Genomic DNA, 26972 nt, shown 5'->3' with positions numbered 1-26972 from the left:
TGCAACTTTCACCTACATCCTGGCTTTGACCTCTAAGTCCAAGTGAGGTAAAGTAGACCTCCTTTTCTCTCCAAAGCTTACTAAATATGCCAGGTGGTCCTTGCAGTCCTTTCCCACCCCTCCCCACACCTCCCAACTGAGTCTACATTTTTTTTCATTCCCTATTATTAAAATTTCTAAATGTTAGGTCTTATAAGCAATGTAATTCAGAGAGGGAAGTACGAACGGAACTTGGGACCCTAGTTATCCAATTTTTAAAATTGGATGTGATGTGAATTTCTAATTATATACAACTCATTTAAGAAATTCATACCACAACCACTAATGTCAGATGTAAAAACAAAGGTAATAATGTTTACCTAATGCAGATGCCAAAATCATCTGTCAGCATTTTCCTTTCTCAAATTATTCATAGAATTTTAAAGCTGTTCATTTTACCCATTCACTTCAAAGATGAAACTATGATCCAAAAAACTTAGGTAACTAGCCCAAGGTAGGTTAGTAGCAATGTTGAAAGTACTTGAGGCATTTTTGGTCATCTTCCAAACAAGTTATGATTATATAATGTACTCATGTCTGTCATTTTTTCCAAACTCCTCATGTCTTAATAATGTCAGCTTATTAACTCCCCAGGAAGTGAAATTTACATTGTTATTATTACAACAATGATAGAATTCAGAACTAGAAAATTCCCTAAACAATTGTCAGCCTTCCTAATGCTATAGACAAGAAACTGAAGGCCAAGGAGGCCTGGCCACCTGTTGGAGGCTATACGTCAATTTAGCAACAAAGCCAGCAATGGAGCCCATGTCTTCTGACTGTAGCCTAGGATTTTTTAGTGTTCTGCACAAAGGATTAGCTAAACACCATCAATATTATAAACCAGAGATGGTTTTACTCTAAAACAAGCATGCCTAGAAAAATAGAATTCTTTTAAAGTATACAAATTCTGCCCTGGCTGGTATAGCTCAGTGGATTGAGTGCCAGCCTGCAAACCAAGGGGTCACAGGTTCGATTCCCAGTCAGGGCACATGCCTGGGTTGCAGGCCAGTTCCCCAGCTGGGGGCCTTCAAGAGGCAACTGATTGATGTATCTCTTACACATCAAGGTTTCTCTCCCTCTCTTTCTCCCTCCTTTCCCCTCTTTCTAAAAATAAAGAAATAAAATCTTTTTTTAAATGTGGTTTTAAAAAAAAAGTATACAAATTCTGTCTTATGAAAGTACTAGGCTAGATAGCTATTTGTAAGAAAGGTGGTAGAAGAAGGGAGTTTGAAAAACAGGTAGGAGGTTGGATTCAATGACCTCTAAAGTCCCTTCTCTCTCTAGGATTATTTGACTCTGGACCGACCAGGAGCTGAGCAACTCCGCTAGCCACAGCACCTGCAGAGATGGGGAATGGGCAGTGTCCTATAGAGGTACCTCTCCTGTGGTTGGGTTGGACTCTGTCCTGATGTTATAGGCATTACTTTATATCCAATTTACATGCAATCAAATACTCTAGGCACAGAAAGAGTGTAACGAAGTGCAGCTCTGTCATTTCCAAAGACAGACTGCACTGCTTAGCTTTCAAAATTGCCTTGCCTAAATGAGCATTCCATAACTGAGCCTCCAAATTCAGCTTTTACAGTTTGTTCATGTGCTATGCTACTATCAGAATTAATTATGCAGCATCTTCCTGAGGAGAAATCAGATTTGGATGCAAGTTAGGAGAGGAAAGCAAAAGGTGCACTTCCCAAAGGAAGGTTACTGTATATAATCCCCCCAAAAGCTCTGGAGTCCTTCCACAAACAGACAGGTTTCAGATGGCAGTCCCCAGCTGAGCTAGCCATAGGAAGGAGGAAGTTGACACATTTGAGAAATGAAGAATATGCCAACAAGATTCTGAAGGCCAAAATATTATTAACCCCCTCTTTTCTAAGCAATTCCATTCCAAACTGGAATTCAACACAAGTCTGTTCATTTGTTTATCTGAATGGCTATTAAATACTAAAACGTACTGATTTTAGACTTTTTCTTTTTTTTTGCTAGTGCGAGGGAAAAAAAGGTTTTGGTTTTTTGTTTTATTTTTTAATCTCAAAAAATTTTTATGTTAAGGGTGGAACTCTGAAAGTTAGAAAGGAGCTTCCTCGATAGGACTGTCACATCGAATATTTTTACATAAATGAAATTATTTTTAAAAATCAAACTATCTGATTACATACATGGGGTCCAGGTGTTGCGTAGATTTCAGAAGATCAAATCGATGCTCTACAACTCAGTGCTAAACTACAAAACAACAACTGAAACAGCCTTACAAGATAGCACAGAAGTAAAAGAGAGTGATTGTATAGAGATTCCATGCGCAAATCCGAAAGCTCCGCTTCCATGGGTTTGGGCAGGTTCTCTCCTCTCCTCACCCTGGTGTGCCTAGGCACTGAGGATGGTGTGCCGAGTCATCACCGAGGTTGAAAAAATATAGATGTCCGATCTGCATTCAGCTGCTGCCACCAAAGCATTGATGGTATATTTGAGGTCTAATCCATAGGAACCCTGCTCTTAGGAGGTTTGGAGGAAGGTTCCGCAGGCCTTCTTAGCTCCCATTAACCTGCCAGCCACCACATAGTTCCATCTGCTACCAACATCGGCTCAATACTAGAAAAAGCCCCTTTCCCCCTCTGCCGAGCTTTGCGGCACTTTTCTTCCAAAGGTATTTCTAAAAGGAAAGCACAACTCCAAGGAAGGAACCCAGTGGGGAGCACCTTCAAGAAAATCTACACATGCATTCCAAGTGAGGCAGGTGTACAAAGGCAGAAGAGGAGGAGAGGGAAGGAAGAGGAAAATAAGGAGGCAAAGACTTGTGAGAAGGGGGAAAAGGACGAACAGGATGAGGAGGAAAGAAGAGAGTCACGGAAAGATGAGTGAGAGAGGAAAAAGAAAGGAGGGAGGGGGAAGAAAGGGAGAAGAATAAAGAAGGCAGGCGGCGGGGAAGGACGAAAGAATGAATGTGCCAGGAGCGAGGGGACGCGGCGGGGAGGTGGCCGCAGGGACCGGCGCGCCCATGGGGAACTGCGGGCTGCGCTCCACGAGCGGGCGCCCAGGGCGCAGGGCACGCCTGCCGCTCACCTTTCAGGATGAGGGTGTCGATGTCCCGGTCGATGCCCAGGAAGTAGCACTTCCTCCAGAGGCCCGAGTAGGTGGCGAAGAGCGGCCGGCCGCACTCGGCGTCTAGCCCGCCGAGCCCCAGCAGCGAGCGCCAGGACTCGGGGTCCGAGCGCCCCCGGCCGCCTGGGAACAGCCGGCGCCCCAGGGGGGGCGAGTCCCGCAGCGGCAGGTGAGACAGCGGCATCAGGCGGTTCTTCTGGTCCGGCGGGTCGGCGCCCGCGCGACTGCGCTCGCAGCTCTCCTTGTGGCGCCGGGGGTCGGTCTCGTACCAGTGGTCGGTGAAGATGGCTGTGACCAGCAGCCCCAGGGAGCAGAGGCTGAGGCCGAGGCTGAGCGCCGTGACGAGCGCTCGCAGCTCCATGGCTTCCCGCCCCGCTGCAGCCGCCGGTGGGATCGCGCGCCGCCGCCAGACACAATGCACTTGGCCTCGGCTCTCCTCCACGCTCCCTCCCTCGTTCCCCCACCTGCCCCCCACCTCCCTCCCGCGGCCTCCCCGCCCCCCGGCTGCCAGCCCCGCTGGCTCCCTCTTTCCCTTCCTTATCTCTCCTTCCCACCTCCCGCCTGCCCCCTCTCCGGCCCGGGTCTTCTTGCCCACCCCCTCACCAATCGCACTTTCTTGCCCTCCTCTACCGGCCCCCTCGGCTCGCTCTCTGCGCCCCCTTCGCGCTCACTCCCCTTGCCCCTCTCCCCGCCTCCAGATCGAACTGTCGGCCCCTTTCTCCAGCGATCCCCTTTCCTTTTTTAGTCCCTCCCCTCAGCCCTCACTTTTCTCTCTTATCTTCTCTTCCCTTAACACTGTCCCTACTTTCCCCTTACTTTTCTGCAACTCTTCCTCTCTCTTTCCGCCCCGCTCATTTGTCCTTCTGTTTTCTAGCTCCCTGTCCCTTTATGGCCCTTCCCTGGACTTGATGCTTCTTTCCAACTACCCCTGAGCACACTGTCTCGCGTCCTCTGCCCTCCAACAACGTTCAAAGACATCCACCAACATCAGACTCAGTCTTGTCACTTGTCCGACTTGATTTTGATCAGTGCCCCGTTTTGTACCCAGAAGCAAATCCCATCCAGGTCGGGCTGCATGGTAGTAGTTAACTCTTTGGAATATTGATTGGGGGCTCAAGACCCTTTGTCCCACCCTTAGCAGCTCTCTGTCGCCTCTTTCCCTCTCACTTAACCATTGCAAGCTCTGAGAGTCTTTCTGCTCCAGCCCCTCTTCTGAAAAGAGATGCCAAGTGTCACTGGAGCGGTAGATGGATGGCTAGTTTCTCCCACTTCAATTCAGCCTGCTCAGAGATGGACTTCTTTTTCTTTGCCCTTCTCCATCTCCTGCCAGAGTGACATCCTCCTGGAATTTCTAGAAGGGAATAGGATCAATAAACCCCTGCAATGGCACCTGCTCCGTGAGGTGATTATTGCCTTTGAATAAAGAAAGCCCTGGTAATGAATCAAAGTAATGATTTTTCTCCTGTGCAAGTTTCTTGCATGGGTGGGGAGGGTCAACAACAAAGCAATGCTACACACCAAAGTCAACATGTTAGCTCCCTTCTGTTCTTCCAAGGCACCCAGTAGTCACAGATGTTAATTCTGAGAATGGCAGGCAGATTCACATTTTCTAAAATGAGGAAATGTTAGGAACCAGGGTGCTGAAAGAGTTAACTGCTTATGTGTGTATTCTTACAACAGAGGTGCAATACCCTTGTGCCACTTAGTGCCCAGAGACAGAAAACTGTGCTGCATGAGCCCAGGGATGCCAATTCTTGTGTTCTTATGCCATGAAATATTAATGATCAAGAGATTATGAGGCATTCATTAGATACTAAATGTCATTACTCCACAATTTAATGGGACTTATTAATTAGCACCCCACATCAGTTGGTATTAATGTGATTTATATATTTCCTCTGCAATGACATCTGTAAAGGTGGTATAAGAATCTTGCTCAATTTTATTTTCATTGCTGTTTGTGCTCAGTATCTTCAGAGGATATATTTCCAATAAAGACTTGTGCCCCTTTTGAGTTGCTCAGTTCACAGATAGATCACTTAAGCAAATCTTTCAGTCATATTGGACCCCCATGCCCATTTCTGCTGACCTGACAATGTGAATTATTGCCTGGATTTCCTCACAGCTTCAACAAGATCTATGGTAAACTTCAGTCTAATTAAGGAAGAGAAAAAATTATAATTTTAGTGTTTCTCTCACCTATAAGCTTTCCCTTAAAAGGAAATGCTAAGCTCATCAAAGTAGTCTTATCTGTTCTTACACAAAAAAAATGATGGGATTTAGAAGCTTTCTTTTATTTATACTCTATAATATGTGTAAAAATCGTAGATTTTTATGGATACGCAGAGAGAACTTTGACTGTGAGGCCACAGTTGACATCTGAAATTCACTCAACTTGTCATGTGTCCTTTTATTTTTTAATGCCTCTTTAGATAAAGTGATTACAAACCTTTAGCAAGTCTTCACTCCCTTTTCAAACTGATGTTCTAAAGGAAAGAAATATTCCACCATATTTCAGAGTCACCTGATTATCTTCACATAATAACCCTGTCCCCAGCTGGAGCAGACGGAAGGAAACCTCTTTTTCAGGCACATCTGATGAACTTAAAAGGAAATAACGTTCTGCCTCATTTTCCTAGCCAGAACCCTTGGATCATACCCTCTTCAGAAAATAGCATTATCCTTGAAGTTCAATATGTCTGTGTTTAAGGCCAGCCTCAGAATATAATCCAAAAGTTACTATATGATGAATTACCCTTGACAGTATTTCATTAAAAAATGTCACACATTACAAATATGGGCCAGCAGCATGTAATGAGCGTGTGGCTGCTGCTGGTGCAGCAATAACGCCATCAGCAGGGATGTGACATATGATGCGTACCCAGGCTTCGCTACGGCAACTGCACATTGCTCCATCCGTGTTCTTAACATTTCTCTTTTGGGTATTTCCAACAATGAAGTACCACCCACTAACCCCCACTCTGTTAGGAGAGTGGGGAATACAAAGACAAATAAATAGTTTCCATCTTCAGGATGCTCCCAGCCTAGTGGCAACAGACAGACACATAGTCTGTTCTGTGTGCTCTGGTAAAAATAAGAACAAAGTGTTGTGGGAACATGGACAACGAAATAAACTAACTGCTTGGGGGAGTCAAGTGGCTACTTAGAGACAGTAAGTTTTGAATTAGTTATCAAAGGATGAAGTAAACTTGACCAAGAGAATTCAATCAGGCATATTGCCATTACAGTCAGAATATTAACTCTTTGATTTACGTGACTACTTTCCAAAATTGGAGGCTCCAATATTTTGTAACGTAAGAACTGTTTTTACATGTTTTAAATTATAAAGTCATCATGTTGTAATGCCTGACTACAAGCTAAATACTTGTAGATGAGTAGAAGCAGAAATCTAAGCCAGAATACAGTCAATGTATGAGGGCATTTAGCCTGGCAGGGAGTCAACATGCTGTGAGATCAAATATCCAGCCAGAGCACTATAGCATGTCTCAGCTGAGGCTGTGCTGTGACCTCAACATTTGCAAACTTAGCTTGTTCTTTCCTTGTCTTAAATATCTCTTTGCTGTCCCCAGATCTGCTATCCCCCAATGCACCCCTCAGAGAATTACAATGTCCTAAGATGACAGGGTTGGAGTCAGAGAATTTCCACCCAGCTTTCTCACTGTATGATTGAGCTCAGTACGCCCAAAAGTGAACTCATATCTTCCTGTGGTTCAGCTGCCCCTCCCCACTTCTTACTCTGTATTGACAAGTCATTCAAGTCACCTAGACTCAATCTTTAGAATTATCTATCGCATTCACAAAGTCATGGGGATTTTTCCTTTGACATGTCTTTTATATCCTTTTTTTTTTTCTACATTTCCAGCACATGCTGTCACTATGCTTCTCTCCCCTCACATCTGGATTATTATTACAGCTTCCTCCTTGGTCCCCACCACTCCAGGAGCAACCTGGTCTGCAGTGATCCTGTATACTGCTGCCAAGTGCATCTTCCTGAAATGTTACTTTGATTATGTAATACTTCGTCTCCCAACTCTCCTTTCTAGGTTAGAGAGAATTATCTACTCTATTACTCTAGAGTCCTTCTTTGTTTCTGCCAGTATTCTCATAGCATTTTAACACCTCAACTGATGTGTTGGCCGTGTTTAAATATTTAGAAAACAAAATACTCTGCCTGCTCTAAACATACTATCGTAATATGTAGATAGGTGCTTTATGACATTTATTGTATTTTTCTTTACAGTCAGGAAGTTTTAAAATAAATACTTCCCTATAAAAAGGTCCAGGGAGGGCAGTGGAGGGGGAGGAGAGAGGGAAAGGGAGAGAGAGAGATTGAAAGATTTCGATTATCACAGAGCCATGGCAATGATTTATTGATATACCTATACTAGGCTAACCCTGAATATGCTAAAAAGGCTTTCACCCTTTGCCCCAGTGCCAAAACCAAAAGCAATATCCTTCTTTATTTCAAACATCTGTATTCCACAGAATTTACACCATGAAATTTAACCTAAACCACACAGTGGCTTTCATCATCAGTGGAGATTTCTTTTCTTGGTCATTTTTTTAGCATTATGTTATTGATCTACAGTATGTCATGTCTGTAAATGATTGAAGTATCTTGTGTTAAAGTTATGATTCTACATTGTTTTCTAAAACAATTCTTTTTTAATTCAGCAACATATATTGAGCACCTCCCATGTAAGTTACTGTGCTAGGCCCCACTGGATTATGCAAAGATGAAGAAACCATGGCCAGTGCCCTCAGGAGCTGTAGGCTGGTGGAGGAGGAAGACAGAAATGCAAGAGGGTAGGGTGGGGATTGCCTGGGAGGACTGCTCTCACACAGGTTCAAACAAAATGGGACAGGAAAACCTAGGACAGAGAGATTGCTGTCCATTGGGAAAAATATGTGTAAACCAAGCAAATTCGATGTTATTTCATTAGGCCTTGAAGGAAAAGGGGAACTTTCTGTATGTATGTCAGCTTAGTCCAGGGCAAAGCCAAAGTAACTTTTAGAAGTAGCACCCACCACGGTGCTCTTCTCTAGCCCACACATGTGGTAAGTCATCTTGGCAGTGCCATTTCGTCACTAGCTGGAAGTCTGGAACCATAAAATACCACAAACCCCCAGAAATAGACATTGCCTGATAAGTTTCTCATTCCACTGACACACTACAGAATGTCGCCATTCTTTTACACATTCCTACTTCCTTTTTAGAGACTTTAAGCACATATGGTGAAGAAGAAAAAAATATATATAACGTTCAAAGAAACCCATAACCATGTTAAGTCCCACTCAGTGTGTGATGTTTTAGCAGATGGCATCTTATTAACTGTCATACCTAACTGTATGCCCACCTTATCTGTGTGTATGGATACTGAATTTTGAAGCCGGGGCCTAATTCAGCTCCTGCAGGCTGTGTTTGACAACTGAGGCAGAATTAAATATAACTAAGATGTCCAGTCTCATAGTGGCCAGTGATGCTTCCCATGTGAACAAAAAAGCCAGTGTTTCCAGGTGTGTCCCCTTTTTCTTCCCTTCAAACCTCATTTCTCAGCTGTGTCTGCTCCAAGACACAAGGACCTAGGGACCACACATGGGCACTGGAGTCAGATCACCTGTATATTCCAGACCAACTGCTTCCTTTCCATTCTCTCTTAGCCAGTTACCTGACTTCTTCAAATTACCTAAGTTCTGAGAAACAGGGATATTAACATCTACCTCACAGGAATAAAGATTCATGACTATCACATGCTAAATATGTTTCCTCCACTGCTGTTCCCTTCTCCTCCCTAATCCATCCATGTAAATATATAAACATGCTTTAGAAAACCCATGGACTAATTATATTAAGCCCATATAATTTAAATGTCATAACTACAAGTGGCTCAATAAGTTATTAACATAATTTTAATATTACTTATTATTTATATTATTCATGTAATAATAATCTACTATTATAGTTGATAAAATATGTAATATACTTATTCTCATTTGTTTAGTTAACATTTATTGAGCCCTTATGGGCCAGGGAGAGAGCATTCCAGGCAAAGGCAACATCCAGTGCAAAGGTCCTGAGGCCTGAAAGCTTTGTACCACTGAGGAACTGAAATAAGACAACCATAGGTAGAAAGTAATGAACGAGACAACAAGTGGTATGTGATTCACTTGCAGAGTTAGCCAACTGTCAGATCATACATGGTCTTGAAGTTCATTCTATGGAGTTTGGACTTTAGTGAAAAGAAAATCTTTGAAGAATTTTAAGCAGGGGAGGGGAATGAGTTGATTCATGTTTTGAATGTTGCTCAGAAGACTATGTGAAAAATGAATTGGGGCTGAGGGTGGAACCAGTCAGGAGGCTATTACAATAGTCCAGAAAGGGGTATTAGTCATTTAGACTAAAGAGTCTGTAGTAGAAACAGACAAGTGGGTAGAGACTGAAGTTGCAGAATTACTGTGAATCCACATAAGGAAAAGGAGAAATCAAGACCCATGCCTACACTTCTGATTTGAAGGTTTGAATGGTGGTATCATGCACTGAGTTGCAGAACATACTAGAGAGAAGTAAAAAAAAAAAAAAAAAATACAAAAAAAAAACAACAAAAAACCTCACACCTTTTTTGGACTTAAGTTTGAGATGCCATTTAGAAATCTCAATTGGATTTATAAAACTGAAAGCAAAGGAAGTAGTCTGGAATGAAGATCGAGATTTTAGAGATGTCAGCAGAGAGGTGTTATACATATGTTATATTTAAATTCTTGGGACTAGATGAGATGCTTAGGGGAAAGTGTAGCTAGAAAAGCTAAGAGGCTCAGGTCAAGGTGGGCTCTGGGGCGCTTGAGCACTTAGAGCTCCACTGCGAGATGTGGTGCCTCAGAGGAGACTGGGACAGAAGGTAGGAGGGAAACCAAGAAAAGTGCACAAACCCAACGGCAAGACAGGGAAGTCTAACGACATGCTATGATGACATCGTGACAGGACAATATAGAGTCTGGGTTGTGGAGTCATACAGAGTTTGGTTCAAATTCTAGTGTGACTTCTTTTGTGGTGCGGGGAGAGGGGTTTACTTAGCCTCTCCAAGCCTCCATTTCTTCACCTGTGACATGGCAATAAGAGTCATAATATTTTTCTTAGGGTTGCTATGAGAATCAAGCATTGTGAATATAGAGCACTTAGCAACCGAGTGAATGTAAAGGCTGACATATAAGTGCTCCATATATAAACGGCAGCTCTTGTCGTTGTTGTTATTTATCATCACTAACAATATCTGGTGACTGTTCACATTTGCAAGCCATGATCTTTGGAACATTATTCTCCCAAGAATTGTGTCCTGATGAAAAGCATGGAGGCCTACCATGAGGCCCCTAAAAACATAAATTGTCTGTAGTATTGGTGGAATGGTAGGCATTCAAAAGTGTGAGAAACCATTATGCTCCCTCAATAGGCTATTCTGTTATGAGCCCATAAAGGGGGTTTAACACTGCTTTGTGAATAGCCGAAATAAGCTTTCAGAGAAGAATAAGGTATCTCCATCTCTCAAAGACTTTAAATGGACTAGATAGAAAATCCTCTGCAGAAAATGATTGCTCATAGCTACTATATTTGGGGAGAGGGTGTAAAAATGACGTTAGGGAAATATAGGGAGTGCCTGGACCTTCTCCTTTCTACTCAAGGGTCTGGGGAAGCCCTGAGAGTACAAGGGGACATTAAGCTACCTGTGGATAGCATCTGGATGGCAAGAGAAAGAGGTAGTTTCTCTCTTAGAATGGTGGGGAGGAAAGGGTAAAGACTCAGGAAGGATCCAAGACTTAGCCAAAATGCAGCTACTAGAAGCCAAAAGGTAGCTCTCCACAAATGAATAGAGATCCAAACTTTTGCCCACATGAGCCAGGTCAACATTCCAGATTTATGTTGTCAAGACCAGGAGACAGAGATTGAGACAGATGTCCCTGAAAATGACGAATTCAACATAGGTGCCCCATCTCAGAGAGCAAGGCCCCCACCTTGAACAACTCTGTTCCTATCTTCAATTCTTGATTTGGATAAGCCTCTTGAAAAATTACTTGAGTCCAGGTAATCATTCACAAGTACATGAATAGCTGTTATGAATCAGGTATTCTGAAGACTACGTAACAACGTTCTTTACAGCTCTCAGCATGCCAGGATTTCAGCAGGCACTGTGGAGTGTGATCATCTGATGCGCACGGGGCTTGGAGAACCATCCTGTTCTTTTGGAAGGAGTATCCAGTTTGGCAGGACTTGGAACACGCCTTCCCACAGCCGCACCTGAGCCCCTGTAATGAATGGGTGCCACATGGCATTGACAGTCACTCAAGTGGAGAAGTAAATGAAAGCTTAAGGGCAAATTACCATCTCACCTCTGACTACTGGTATGGAGAGGTAGGACTTTGTCAGGGTCAGATTTATGAGGCTAATTAAAAAAGAGAGAGAGAGAAAATGCACCAATGGCCAAAAAGGAATCCAAGTAGGTGGCTTTGATGTATGAGTTCCATCTGCCTAATTTATCTGGTGTCTGCAATCTGTATGTGATCAAGAGCCCTAGCCTATGTGAGTGGCAAGTCAGGGAGGGGGTTGGCAGTGGGGAGATGTCTCTTAGTGTTTTCCAACCAGGTCACCATGTGCCTTTATGAATCCTGCTGAAACAAAAGAACAACAAAAGGGAATTTTCTCCTGAGGATCCTTCTATTTAGCCAGAAGAAATCCCCAAAGTTTTAAACATTGAAGTTTAATCCTCACTTCAAATGGTTACTTTCTGCATATTTCGCGAAATACTTTTTAGTTTCTCAATTTTCTTTTCTGAAAGCTGTCTGACTCTTTTTGTCCTGAATTTGTGGGGCATGGTTTTAATTACTTGCTTTTTCCATTCTCACTCAGCAGTTTACCCTTTTCCCCTCCATATAAACCACTTTTGCCAAGAGACCCAGTTTTTTTTGTTTTGTTTTTTGCATCAATAAAATAAGAACTGAAAATGGCTCTCACAGCAGTATTGCTAACTGGGTTTATAGAGCATCCATTTAAATATTATATTTGTAGCAATGGCAGCAAACTTAATATGGAATTTAGAAGGGGAAGGTCAACCAGAATATGGCCAGGATCAAGACTAAGACTGTCAGAGGTTCCTGGGACTGCAAAGGAAGTTTGGAGAAGAGGAGCTATAGAAATTACTACTAAGACAAAGGAAAAAGAGGTTACAATAGCAAATAATGCATGATTAAGAAATGTTAGCTACACTACAGTTGACCCTTGAACAACACAGTTTGAACTGCATGGGTCTACTTACATGTGATTTTTTTTCAATAAATATATAGTTGGCCCTTGTGTCCCCAGTGCTTACATCTGCAGGTTCAACCAATCACAGATTTATAATACTAGTATTTTCCATCCATGGTTAGGAGTCTATGGATGAAGAAAGCCAACTTTATGCATTGTTCTATGCCATTTTGTATAATGGACTTCAGCATCTGCAGATTTTGGCATCCATGGGGGTCCCAGAACCAATCCCTGGTGGATACCAAGGAACAACTAGAGTTAACTTTTCAGGGAGTCAAAAGTTATATGTAGATTTTTTATTGCATGGGGGTTGGTGTCCCCTAAACCCTGGGTTATTCAAGAATTAACTGTATTTTTCTCTAAATCTATAGGTAAAAGCTGTGCAAAATAAGCAGCATACTAAGCAGTAGGCATAGATCAGAGTGGGTTGGAATAATAATTCTGCAGCCTGGTTCAGTGTGGGCTTAGGTATTTGGATGGCCGATGCTTAGGAGAATGGCCATTTTCACATTTCTCTGATCTTCTTGTCTACTGCTTTCCAGCTATTGTCATGGAGTTTTTATAGCTTTATAGAATAATAACATGTAGTTAACATTTGTTGAACACATACTATTTGCCAGACACTCTGCTAAGCACTTTATGTTTTTCTCATGTAATCTTTGCAACAATTGTAGTGGTAGTATTATTATTGCTGTTGTTGTGTTGCTGTTGTTATTTTACCAGTGAGGAATCTGAAGCACAGGGAAGGTAAATAACTTGCCCAAAGTTATACCCTTAAGATTTGGCAGAGCCAAGATTAAAGCCTGCGAGGTGTGACTCCAGGGCCTGCACTCTTACTGTTATTTGCATCATTTATAGAGAGATGACAGAGATGAGGTGATAACAGTGGAGTGACAAAAGTGGTTTGGATTCTGGAGAGATATTGAGAGTAGAGCTGACAGGATTTTCTGATGTGTACAACATGTGCTAAGAGAGGAAAAAGAAGCAACTGGGCAGAGGGGTCATCAGCGGGCATGGGGAAGGCTATGGAAATTACGGGAGCTCAGTTGGGGGCACACTAGGTTTGAGATGCCTATTAGATATCTAAGTGGGGATGCTGAATGAGCGGGGGGTGGGGGGGCGGTGGTTCAGGCTGGAGATATAAATTTAAGAGCCAACAGTATCCACATATAGATAGTACTTTAAGCCATGAGACCGGATGATGTTACCTAGGGAGGGTTGATAGAAAAGAGAAGAGGGCCAAGGGCTGAGACATGCAAAAGTGAGGTCTAGGAGATGAGTGGGAACCAGCAAAATTAAATGAAGGGGGAGTGGCCAGAGAGATAGGAGAGGGTGGGGTTCCAGGAGCCAAGTGAAGAAAGTGTTTCAAACAGGAGAAAGTCATCAAGGTCTCAAAGTTTCTGATCAGTCAGGCAAGAGAAGAACTGAGAATTAAGCACTGGATTTAGCAAGGTAGAGTTCTTGGGTGAATGGGTAAGAGGGAAGGGATCTGAGTGACGAGGGGAGAAGTTGTCCTAGTTAGATGCATGCAGAATTTCTGTGTTGTAATAGTGGAAAAAGTGAAGGACATTGCAGCTGTTGCCAGAAGATGGGTGGGTGGATGATTGGACCTTACAGAAATTCTCTGCTGGTCTATAATATGTTCGGTCAATGTTAATGTGTTCAGAGGGAGGAGAAATCTTATAAATAGAGATGGCCCAAAAAAAGGTTGATAGGGAAATTGGAACTTGAGCTTTGAAAGATCTATGAGAGTAACTTGGTAGAGAGGAAGAGTATTTCAGGAATGGAACACCATGTGAACCCAGAGACACTAATAAATAAGTTAGATTCACAAGACAGTGAGCACAGAGGGTTTCTTTGAAAAAATTGACAAGTTTAGGATAAATTTGGAAATATTGAGTAGATTAAGACTGTAGAGAGTTTAAACAACACTGAGTTCTTAGACAATGAAGAAAAGAAGAATCACATAATACAAGAAGAGAGATTAGGAATTAATCTAGCGGTGATGGTAAAGTAATTGGTAAGAAGAAGTTCAGCTCACCCAGGCCTGGTTGATGAGGGTCATGATAGCAGCATTGGAAACAAAAGCAGAGATGCCAGAAACAATTTGAATAAAAATAGTGAATAGGTCAACTTAAAGGAGGGGGGGGGCCACAAATGCTGGAGATGCAAGCCAAGATGAGTAAGACGAAGGTGGATGTGTTGACAAAAATAAATAACCTTTATATAAGCAAGGAGTAAATCAATCAGGAGAGAGAACAAATTTGGAGATTTAATAAGCACTGGCCATTTGCGTTTGAGAGGACTAAAGGTTATCTGTATAAAAGTGTCCACCAGGTAGTTAGACTTGGCAGGTATCCACATAGAGGCACCTTTGTTGAGAAGTCTTTTGAGAGTGGTATCGAAAGAAGAGCAGAGGTCATGTGTGGAGGCAAAGGCAAGGTAGAGGATGAGAAACCACGGGCCAGCAGCATGTTGTGAATGAATCAGGAGAGCCACCCCCGCCAGCAAGGGAAGTTTCAAGACGGACCTGGTCAGTGTATTGAGAATTGCAGGAACATTCTACTGACAGCAGAAGAGAGAAAAGGGGCCTCGGCGCCATGACCCCTGGGCCTTCATCAGGTCAGTGTCCTAAAGAGGGATGAATGGGTGGGGGTGGGGGTGGGGTAGTAATACATGTTGATTAATTTTTGGAGAACTTTAGCAATCAAAGGAGGAACAGGAATCATTCTGTCCCTAGAGAGTTGGGAAAATGAATTATTTTGAAGGCTGAGAAAGGTCATGTATGTTTGAAGAACAGCCATGAAGAAGGAAAAATCAAAGTTACCCCTAAAACTTAAAGTCTTAATTTGAATAAGAAAAAAATATAGTATCATTAATATTATTGTTTGCCTATAATAAAATTTCATTTGCCACAGACTAGTGTGATGTGAAATAGAAAAAAAAAAAATTTTTTTAACTCTATGGAAATGCCATTAGATCGGAGGAAAAAAAAGATAGACCTAAAGGTAAAGGCTTCTACTTTGTATCTCAGCGAGGACATCAACTTTGTAATTGTAGTAAGATAGACTAGTTCCCTCTCCCCTCCCTCAGCTGATGAAAATGTTACCTTACTTGGCACCGGGAACTTTGCAGATATGATTAACGATTTTGAAATGAGGAGATTATCCTGGATTACCCAGGTGGGTCCAGTCTGATCCCACGCATTCTTAAAACCTTTCCTGGTTCTCCATTTTTAAGCTTTCCCATACTCCTTAATGCCAACTCTCTGATCTGCAATAAGTGCGTAATATTTAGCACACATAATATTATATAGAGTGATAAGTTAGATATTCAATTTTTATTTACACTTCTACTTGTCAATTCTTTGCTTTCTTTTAAATCTAACCTAATTTACATCAGCCCGTATTAAGCAGGCCTTTTTATTCTGAACCTCTCAGAGACAGGCATACAATGGAAAAATGGGTAGAGATGCGTTGTTGCTGGCTTTGAAGATAGAGGAAGTAAGCCGAGGAATACAGGAAACCTCGAAACAGAAGGAAACAGATCATCCCCTAGAGCTTTTAGAAAGGAATTCAGCCCTGCCAGTGCCTTGGCTTTAGTCCAGTGAGACTAATTTTGAACTTCTGACCCACAGAACTGTAAGATAATAAATTGTCTTGTTTTCAGTCCTTAAGGTGGTGGTAATTTGTTATAGCAGCAATCGGAAACAAATACAGTGGTAACTGCTTCCTTTCCTAGACAGGTAGCCCACAGCTCAGCACTACTTCCCCTCCTCCCTTCCCCTGCTCCCTCTTTAATCATGTTCTAAGGGGTTACTGAATTCCAAAGGTATGACAATAAAAATTCCTAACAGCTGGAGAGTGAATGTCTGCGCCAATTCTCCTAGCGCCAGGCTCCTTTTCCTTCAGGCATTTATTTCAGCTGAGCACTCATTCCCTCGCCCAGGGTGCTACTCTATCTGCCATCCAGGAATAGAAATGATTGTGGGGGTGCTCCAGAAAGCCAAAGAGAAGCCTGGGTGCAAGTGATTGTGTCTAACAGTCACAGAAAAGATGCATTCGGTGAGTTGTGTCAGGTTTGTGCAGAATCATGAGCTGTTTCTATAACAAAGGGCAGAGACTTTTTTTTCCACTTCACTTTGATTTCAGTCAGAATGAATTTCTTCCACCTGGCATTTAACAGAATGAAGCATATGTAGCTATAACGCTAATTACCTGAAGTCAAGTGATCAAGGCCTTAGAGACCGCCTTTGAATTCTGACAAAAACTCCAAGTTTTCTGAGAGTTACTTCTAAGGCAGGTACATACTGGGTAAGCAGTATTGATCAGAGGAGGAATTTATTGTACAGGAGGAAGACAAGACATCAAGGATAACTAGTAGAAATAACAGAAGCTAAGTGGATAAATTTAGGGGGGGAATGTGGAAAGTTCATGAATGCTTTATGGAGAAACAGCCAAAAACTAAAAAACAAAACAAAAAGAAGGAGAAACTGAAGAACATTTATATTCTTAGCACCATAAATGTGAAAGGTGGCAAGAACACAGTTGAGGTCCTGGTATAGAATGCAGAGGCTTCAACTGAAGCCGAATTACACCTGCGCCACTGTTACAGGGTGGAAAAGGCCATCCCCAAATTCCCTGCAGCCTGTGGTTTGGGGAACGGGATGGGACTCAGTGGAGCACAGTCTTTTTTCTTAAGAGATGTCTTTGCATATCTATGGCTGGTAGCTAGTGTCTTAGTTGTGCAAATAGCCATGGCCTTCCAAGGCCCCAAGGAGATGGGAGGGGTTTTGACCATAGAATGGTGACCAAAGAGCATGCAAGGCTTGTGCAAGGTTCTGTGAATGGTCAGAACCGGTTACCTTGCCCACTGTATCACAGGCCACAGTCGGGGATTTAAAAATAAGGCAGCAGCCATTTGTAGAGACAAAGGACCATGTGGTCTGAGAGAAGAAAGGAGCAGCTATGCGGTTCACAGGGATAATTCGGCCATGGGGCCTAGGTTAGTAAGAAAGCAGGCACACTGCTCTTTTGATTGTGCTGCTCCAGCTGACTCTGAAGCTGCCAAGGACTCTGCTTTGCAGACCTGGACTTTCTGGACTTTTACATGCGAAAAGGACTCTGTTAAAACCTGGACTTCACCATGATCCGGTGCAACATGGTGCATGCTTTCCTGGACTGTTATAGGGAGGCTGATGACATCATACCCCAGATCCTGAAGGAGACAGCTGACAGATAAGGGATGGGGAACTATCAGGTTTGGTTTTGGCTAATAGCCTTTTGCGGAGCAAGGGAAGTACTGGGTCCTGTGGGAGAACAGGGTTCAGAGCAGGAGTACTCACATCCCCACCCAGATTGCAATATTGTAAATAAAGACCTGTTTTCCTCAACACTAATCGTTGGGTTTTACACCAAGGCACCACGTGAAAGAAGCCCATTTTGTTCAGTAACACCGCTTCTGCTGCCCCAGCATCGAGGCTTGTTTCCCTTGTTAATGATGCTCTGATAAGAAAGAAGTACATTAGCTATTTGAAGTTGGACTACCTGTGTCTATCTAGTTAGCACCATTCTGAGAGGATATCTGAGTAGGGGTTTGGAGGAAAGCTGCTTGTACAGCCATGGATGAGATTATGAAAGAAAGAAATCGGTTATGACTAAAGGGTTAATTCGAACCCTTCCAGCAAAGAGAGCCTCTGGCCTGGAGACCTGTTACTTTTCTGGCTGAACAAGAAAATGGATGCAGTCATCTAAAAATGTGTTTGCATATAAGCCTTGTCTTGCCCATTCTGCATGGAAGGGAATCCTTGCACACAGGCCAACAAGCAGTTCAACACCCTAGTCTTGGTGGAGCCCAGCCCAAGCACAAGCTTTGGTGGCAGTCTATGACTTGCCCCACCTCCCGGTGTTCAGCAGGGTGTCCCTGCCCAGGCATGTGCATGGAGAAGAGAACGGCAGTAGCACTCATCATTCGTTGTAAAAACAAATCAATGTTCAACTGTCTATATGTGGGCTGATTTTTAATAGAGGCTCACTTAATGGAACCATGCAATACAGCAAACAAATCTATTGATCTTGATGATATCTTAACATAAATCATTCCTGAAAAAATGAATGATGTGTGCTTATCTGTACACTTTTCAGAGACCTTTTCTCCCTATCTAGACAAGGGCAGGACAGTAGAGGGGCAATAATGTGATATATCTCTTTCAACTTTAAAATGCATTTTTGTTGAAGTTCCATAGTACCTTCCTGTACCTTGAAGAAAGGTAGACAATGAAAGTTGGGTGTTTATCAACTTGTACTCACACACACATTTATGCATACAGTATTCCCTCACTACCCTGGCTGGTTTGGCTCAGTGGATTGAGCATCGGCCTGCGAGCTAAGTGTCGCTGGTTCGATCTTCCAGTCAGGGCACATCAGAGAAGGAAAACTCTGACTCCAAAAAACCTCCGCTGCCTTGCGGCATACCTCTTCAGGGGAAAGGCTAAGGGAGTAAACCCCGACAGAAAATCCGGAGCCGGAGTCCCTAAGGCGGTTTGACGTTGTAGTCAACACCGGCAACTCCTGCGGCGCACCTGAAGCCAAGCTGTATTGACTCTGTCTTTCCCTTGGACCCTTCAGCTGCGAAGAGAGGGGGGGTCTGCTGCATGGGCAACAGTAGACCCTCCATATCACCCTGCCCAGGCTCTGTAGCTTCAGCTTCACTGGAGAGGACACTCCAGCGTCATCGCAAGATGTCGATTCAACACGGGAGGAGACAGATACCGTGTCACTCCCGAGTCGGACTGCACAGCCATTCTCGGCGGTGCAGATAGACTCTTAAGAAGCTACACCATCGTCTCTCGAGGCTCTGTAGCTTCAGCTTCACTGGAGAGGACACTCCAGTGTCATCACAAGATGTCGATTCAACACGGGAGGAGACAGATACCGTGTCACTCCCGAGTTGGACTGCACAGCCATTCTCGGCGGTGCAGATAGACTCTTAAGAAGCTACACCATCGTCTCTCGAGACGGACGGCTGCCGATGGATTCCCTCACTTATCACGGGTATTACGTTCTAGACACACACACCCACGATAAGTGAAAATCCGCAAAGTAGGAACCTTACATTTATTTTAGTATTTATGTATATTTTAAGGCTTTATAAACCCTTCCCAGACATTTATAAACAATTCCCAGGCCCTTATTAACCTTTCCCACTCCCTTATTAACCTTTTTCACACTTTTATAAACACTACTTATGTTCTTAAACATATTCTACACTCTTAAACCTACATAACTTTAACAACATATGTATACAGTAGTGCAAAATCCTGCAATATAATGAAAATCCGCGATAAATATTAAATATAATATTTTTTTAAATCCCGCGATATAGTGAGGCTGCGATAAGCGAACCACGATATAGAGAGGGACTACTGTATATACTGCCCATAACTTGACAAGTGAGTTAATAATGTGTGTGTTTATGTATATGAAGATGTGATGGAAGGAGTTAGAAAATCCCACCATTAAGAGCCCACTGTCACTTGGTAATTAAATTGTATAGCTTAATTTCAGAAAAACTAAAAAAAAAATAGACTATCTCAAATGACAAAGTCTTGGAAGAAAAAGAGACATAAGCCTTTCCCATACTTATTAATGGCAAACCAGTAACCTGCAATGAAAGTGTTATATGTTAGTACACATATTATACAGAGTGATAGGTTGTACATCCAATTTTTATTAACAGTCTCGCTTGCCAATTCTTTGCTTTCTTTTAAGTCTAACCTAATTTATATCAGCCTGTATAAAGCTGTGACATCTAGGGCCTTGTTGACTCTGGAGGGACTGCTGCAACAAACTATCTTTTCAATGGCAGCCATCTCTTGATCTATGACCTTACCATACCTGAATAAAAACAAAACCTATGTCTTAAAACACAGCTCTGTGAGCACAGGTTCAAGAAAATTAGGTTAATTAAAGATTAGGATTCAGTTGTTTAGGAGATGGTACTAAAAAGCCAGAAAATTAGGTTAATTAAAGATTAGGATTCAGTTGTTTAGGAGATGGTACTAAAAAGCCAAGATGATGTCATAAGAAAAGTCATTTTTTAACTCAGTTTACCCATTGCCAAATACACTGCAAATTCCGTTATTTAGCAAACATTTTAGAGCTACCATGTACCAACTAAATCTGTGTGAAACCATCTCTTTAATTCAAATAGAATCCTTATGTAAGCAGCTGAAATTCCCAAGGCCCGGAAAGAAGAACCACGATTCACCTCTGGTGGGCCAGGATCACCTGAGTTAGTACAGACAGACAATATGCACAAGCTTCTCGATTTCCTATCTGTGCAACCGGGAGGTAGGGCCACAGCAGGAATGCTGCGACCATATCACTTTGGGCTCCTTTCAACCAATCTGCAATAATTTGTCCTTTAAACCACTCCACAAATACACAGCCTTTTACCTTATACCTGAATATGCTAATACAAAGGATGCCTGCCCTGTCTTTACAACTTAAGTATCTCTAAATACATTCATGGAATTGTCCCAAAGTTCACTGGGGAAGAGGGGGAGGAAGTACTTACTAGGTTATATTTAAATAATTGCATACTTTTATCCTCAGAAAACTTTCCCATCCATTTTATAGTTGAGGAACCTAAGACCTAGAAAAACAGTGATTTATCTCTAGGGCTAACTGGGGATGCAATCCCTATCTGCCTTCTACTGCAGTTCCGCCCCAAATAGCTGTGAGATTTAGAGCAAGTCAGCTAATTTCCCTAAACCTCAATTACTTTTCCTGAAAATGAGGATAACAGTACCCCTTCGCAGCGTTGTTGTATTATTCAAGTTTCCAGTAAAAAGTGCTTGGTAAAATATAACATGGAGGCGAACGATGTATGTTAATAATAGAATACAGGGGCCCTCAGATTTATAATCCTACTTTCTTTCAGAAGACAGAACACATATGCTAGAAATACACTTGGAAGAAATGTTTCATTTAGTAGCCTAGAACTACTAGAAAACTTCGGCTGGTAATTATGGATTTATTCTTTCTGGCTACTGTGTAATCCCAGGATTACTGTGGGAATCTTGACTGGAAGCTTTTAAATTATTTAATCTCCTTTTGCAAATATATGTTTAGTTACAGAAGTAATACATGTTAATTACAAACTTTCCAGTAACACAAACATCGAGAGCCAGAGCAATGATGTTCTCTCCCCCACTTGCCCCAGCTCCAACCCCCAAAGGTGGCACTATTACATACACACTTCTTAATAGAGAAATGGTATCATGGTTTGCTTTTTTTTTATTTATTGTTTTTCTATTACAGTTGTCCCACTTTTTCCCCTATTGCTCCCCCACTACCCTGTCCACCCCTTCTCCCACAGTCAATCCCCACCCTATTGTCCATGTCCATGGGTCATTTATACTAGTTCCTTAACATATTTTTATAAATAATTTAATCCTTCTTCCCCAGCAATTGATGGTGAACATCTTTACCCATATAAACTATCTAGCTGTTTTTCTGACTATATAATATTCCATTGCATGAATGAATCACAAGCTATGGCCCCCTCCCATTCAGGTTATTTCCAGTTTGTCATTCTTATATGTGGTGCTATCATTATAATTAACTTCATCGTTATTTATTTGTGGACAGTTGTTTGAGTATTTCTGTAGAGTTGATTCCTGGAAGTCAGAGGGTAGACACCTTTGGGAAGGCTCAGAGAAACTAGACAGTTGTTTTTATTTTAAGTAACTGTCATGCCTGACTTTTATCAGTCTTTTCCCACTCACTGAGCCTCCATGCTGACAATTATGTACAAGCCCCAGGTAGATACAGTCTAGATGGAGCAGAGTCGGCCCTGGAATAGAACTCGTTGCATAAGCGGGGTTATCTGGCAGGCTCTGCAGAATGACTCAGCCCTCACATGGTTCACCTCTCCCCCTGTCAAACTCTATGTTCCTGCTGACTTGCAGCATCTGTGTGTACAATGAAACTTTTGACACCAGCCTAGGTTGCTTTACTTATACTGAGGAGGTCATGTCACAGTTAGTGAGCATTCGTAAAGAACATTCTAATGAATAGAAACAAGAGAAAGACAAAACTTCTATTCCGTACAAAGGTCAGACTCAGTCTCCATTTGGAGACAGGGAATATTGAACTCTCACCAGCCAGGTGAGGCACTGGCAATGCTACACTACACTTCTACTCAGTGGCCTGCTCACACCTTCAGCCTCTTGGCTCCCACAGTCCCAGCCTATGTATCTGAACTTCAATGCCTGGAAAAATCCTGGGACAATTTCCAACTTTTGAAATTGTCTTCAGCTTTGAGAAAATATTTTCAGGGGTCTAGTTGTATGCATGGACCAATTCCAATGCATCCAGTTTTCTAGACCAACTGTAATTCACCTGTTACATTTGGGCTTTTGGCTGGGCTATAGTTTTTCTAAATTGAAATGTTCCTTATGTTCAAAGATCTCCCTGGTGTTCAAAGCAAAATTGGTTTCCTATAAAAACTTCACTTAGCTATCATTAATTAACTGAAAGCAGAATGCCTTTGTGTGTTTACCTTCACAAAGTGTATTCATGAAATGCATTTCCCCCACCCCAGAGGCATGGTTTATTCCTATGGATCAGAAGTTAACAATGTATTAAAAAAAAAAAAATAGGGACACGTCTTTCACCAGCAGGGAAGTTTTGAAAAGTAGATGACTATATTTCATGAAAAGACATCAGAGACAGGGGTGTGAAAATTAAATAGAGCCCCTCACTATGAGAAAGTAAATTATATTAAATCATTCACTTTATCTGAGGCTACTTTTCTGTGGCTTGATCCAATTTGCCAAACAATGTACGGGCTGATCATCCAGCAAGTCATAGCTATTCAGTGGCCAGCTTTATGGTTGATCTGACTTATTAGTAAGACGAGGTAGAAGAGAGGGAGAGAGAAAGAGAGAGAGAGTGTGTGTAAGTAAGGACTCATTGAACTCTAGAGCTTAAAGTTAGAATTCTTGTAAAGACTGATGCTGTAAAGTAAGACTAAAAGAGAGGTTCTCTGTGTAGTTTCTTTTCAGTCGGCATAACTGGACCCATTGTACACCTAAATCTATGAACCACACAAATATTAGTTACATTTCATATTCATTAGATGCTTTTAAGATATAATGACCTCTGGGTACACCCTTGTTGTTTGAAACCACATTTTATATTATTTTTGCCTCTGTGACTTTTATAATAAGGTTATGGATGTAATACTGATAAATATTAAGCATTTAATGAAAGATGATCTCATCCTTCCACTATCTATGTTCTATGATACACAACATAAACTAAAATATTTTAATTCAAAAATAGTACTCAGAATCTTTCAGGCTTGTCACTCATAAGAAACAGGAGGCACAGTGGGACTTACAGTTGAAGGAAATGGCCTTGTTGGCAGTCCTCTTTTCTTTTTCCCTTCTGTTGAAATCAGGGCCAGAGCCAAACAGAGCAATGCCATGTGTCCTGGGAGCACTGAGTAACATCAATTCTATTAAACAGAAAATGGGACAGAGCCCAGACTCAGGCAGGCAGGCAGGAGGCTGGCTGAGGCCTTGGCAGCAAAGCGCAGGCAGGAATGGGCATCGTGAACCGGAGTACAAGCAGGGCCAGCTGCAACATTGACGGTCCTGAGCCCAGTCTGACAGGTGCATACTCACCCACGTGTAAAGGGGTCACAGGCCTGCAAGATTCACTGTTCCCACTACCATCCCCACCTCACCCCTGGTCAAATCTCTGCCTGCCCTCTGTGCTTGCCAACCATTCATTTCAGCCCCAGTTTCAATCTGGGAGCCTCTCTGCACCTGTTCTCTTGTACAGCAACACACTCCTTAACCTCTAGGCTGCTGGCGTTTCTTCTCCTTCCTCATTAGGTGAAGCTTAAACTGGTTTTCTGGAAGTGTGAATATCATGGTCTCTTGAGCCTATCTTTGGAACTCATTCTTGTAACTGCTCCCATAGGCAACAGAGCCTTCAGCCCAGCCTTCCCAGCTTACACTTTGCCCTTGGCCCTAGGCAGCGAAAGTCAGCCTAAAGGCATGATCACCCAAGGACATAATGAAGTCAGGCACAGGTCAGAGTTTGTGGACATGCAGGACGTCAGCCCAAAGGGACAAACACGGTAGCAAGAGATTCTTAGGACAGGTTCAGTTGCAATGTCAGGCAGGAGGTTGCTGCTTGGTGTTGGGTGATGAGGGAGAGCTCAGAACCCAGCCCTTGTGGCCATGTCACTGGACACCCAGGCTGGAAATGGGAACTGATTGCAAAGTGAGGCTAATACACTTCCTGCCAGAACTGATTTTGGAGCTAAAATGAACATGAGTTTGGAATTGAGACCATTTAAAATCCAGCTTAAAGGAGTTAGAGAGGACAAAGTCAGAAGAAGAAAGGGAGGAATAAGAACTAAGTGATGTGGATGTCTTGGAGGAGAATCAGACTTTAAAAATGACTATTTATAGGATAGTAAGACAGACAGAAACAGCTTTTTTATTTCCACTAAAAAGAATTATGTTGGAGCCCTGGCTGGGTGGCTCAGTTGGTTGGGACTTTGTCCCCATACATCAAAATGTTGTGGGTTCAATTCCCAGTCAGGGCACATACCAAGGTTGTGAGTTCCTTACTGTTAGGGATAAAGAAGTAAGCCAGTGACTCTCAAACCAGTAGGAGATAATTAACAGATGAATCATGGGAAACGGGCAAGGGAATGACATTCCGCAGCTACTTACATATATCTCTGGGATCAAAAGGAGGAAGACTGTTGTCACCAAACACAGAGAAATGGGAAGATGTAGCAAGATAACTTTGCAAATAAGTTGGAGATAGACCTATAACTAGATCACCCTTAGCTCATCGCATTAGATTGTGAACCCAGATTAACCAGTAATAGAAAAATGGGGGAGAAGGAGAGGGAAGGGGGAGCTAATTGCATTAGTATAAAACCAGTTTTCTTTGTCCACTTCATGTGCACATGCTCCTGGCTGGCGGTGCACCTGACTCTGCAGACTCATGAATAAACACCTTGCTTTGTTGCTCAAGTCCTGTGTTCCAGTTTTTTATTATGAGCATTTCTCACAATACCTAGTTGGGGTGCCTACAGGAGGCAACTGATCAATGTTCCTCCCTCACATCAATGTTACTCTCCTCCCCTTTCTCCCTTTCTCTCTCTCTCAAATCAATAAACATATGCTCCAGAAAGGATTTTAAAAAACTTATGTTTGAGAGACTTTTTAGGAAGAAAAAAAAGGTAGAGTAGTTAGTAATTTTACATTTTCTAAACTAAACAGAAAATTGTTATGACAGTAGCTATAAATTTACTCACAAACCAAGAACATTTATTTACAGTTGGTGTGAACCTTGTTGAAGGAAAAAGAATCAATTTCCCTTTCAGAACTCACAAGTTCCAAGTGAAATGACAACTCTCTTAATAGAGCGGGTAGTTCAAAAGAAATATTCAGACTTGGAGAAGGCCTGCTGGTTATAAGGCAACATCTGAACTCACATACCAAGATCAAAAGGCGTCCTCCCCAGAGTGTCTGTCAGTAATTTAATTCTTCTCACTGTGTAATCTGATTTGCCACTATAAGTCAATACAATAATCACAGCAGCAAATACTTAAATATATGCTTCAAACCTGGATAACTGCCCAGAAGTAGAATGCATCTAAGGATCCGATATTCTGACATTTAAAAAAAGTTTGAATTATCTTTGCAGTCAGCAGTGATTTAATTTTCTTGAGTTCAATATTTAATAAAACAATAGAAAATTATTACAAGTATCTTGTGCCATTCAGAAACTATTGGCTATGAGCCTGATTCTGGAGTCAGACTGCAAGAGGTTAAATCCCAACTTAGCCATATACCAGTTGTCTGACTAGCAAATTACGTACTCAACCGATCTATCCCTTGGTTTTTCTCACCAGCAAAATGGGACTTATCCTAGAAGTCACTTACCATGGTTATTGTGAAGATTAATGAATTATTACATATAGTGAGTATGCAGTATAAGTTAACTAAGTTCTATTTTTTAAAGTGGAACCCAGCTGCTCACTCATGTTTTGTTTGCTTACATTCTTACTTCAGACAACTGTACAAACATCTGCACATTTTCCCAGTTTGTTTCAAATATTCTTTCCAATTAACTCTTTGGAAAGAGAAGAATCCTATCGATTGCAGACTTCAACATCGGAGGTTTGAAGTTGTGTGGACTGAGAATATAAGCAGTGATACATACAAACCAAAGGAGATCACAGAGAAATTTGACTTCAGGGAAACCTTCAAAACTGGCACCAGCCTCTGAATTCCAGATATGAGTGGATTTCATAAAGCACAAGGAAAGAAAGACCTGGTGAACAAGGCAATGGGGCAATATTGCTGAAGTCTACTTCTGCCCTCTCTAGCCCTGCCAGAGTGAGAAAGATGTATAGCTGCCTTGTTATTCTTGAGGTGAGTAAAATGTCAAGAACCTAGAAGACATTCAGTGAATGC

General features: G+C 42.2%; 1 protein-coding gene across 1 annotated transcript in view; it reads right to left on the bottom strand.

Annotated features, from left to right (window-relative positions):
* TMEM178A (transmembrane protein 178A) overlaps positions 1–3565 on the bottom strand; it is a 51586-nt gene extending 48021 nt beyond the window's left edge. The window contains exon 1 of the mRNA XM_090280227.1: positions 3103–3565. Within this exon, the coding sequence (XP_090136353.1) occupies positions 3103–3502 (400 nt within the window). The 5' untranslated portion in view covers positions 3503–3565. The remainder of the gene's footprint in view (positions 1–3102) is intronic.
* Between the last annotated feature and the right edge of the window lie 23407 nt (positions 3566–26972).

Source organism: Furipterus horrens, unplaced genomic scaffold (assembly GCF_987537825.1).
Source record: "Furipterus horrens unplaced genomic scaffold, mFurHor1.1.pri manual_scaffold_6, whole genome shotgun sequence".
NCBI classification, from domain to species: Eukaryota; Metazoa; Chordata; class Mammalia; order Chiroptera; family Furipteridae; genus Furipterus; species Furipterus horrens.
The sequence above is the reverse complement of the archived record's forward strand: the minus strand, read 5'-3'. Positions and strand labels throughout refer to the sequence as shown.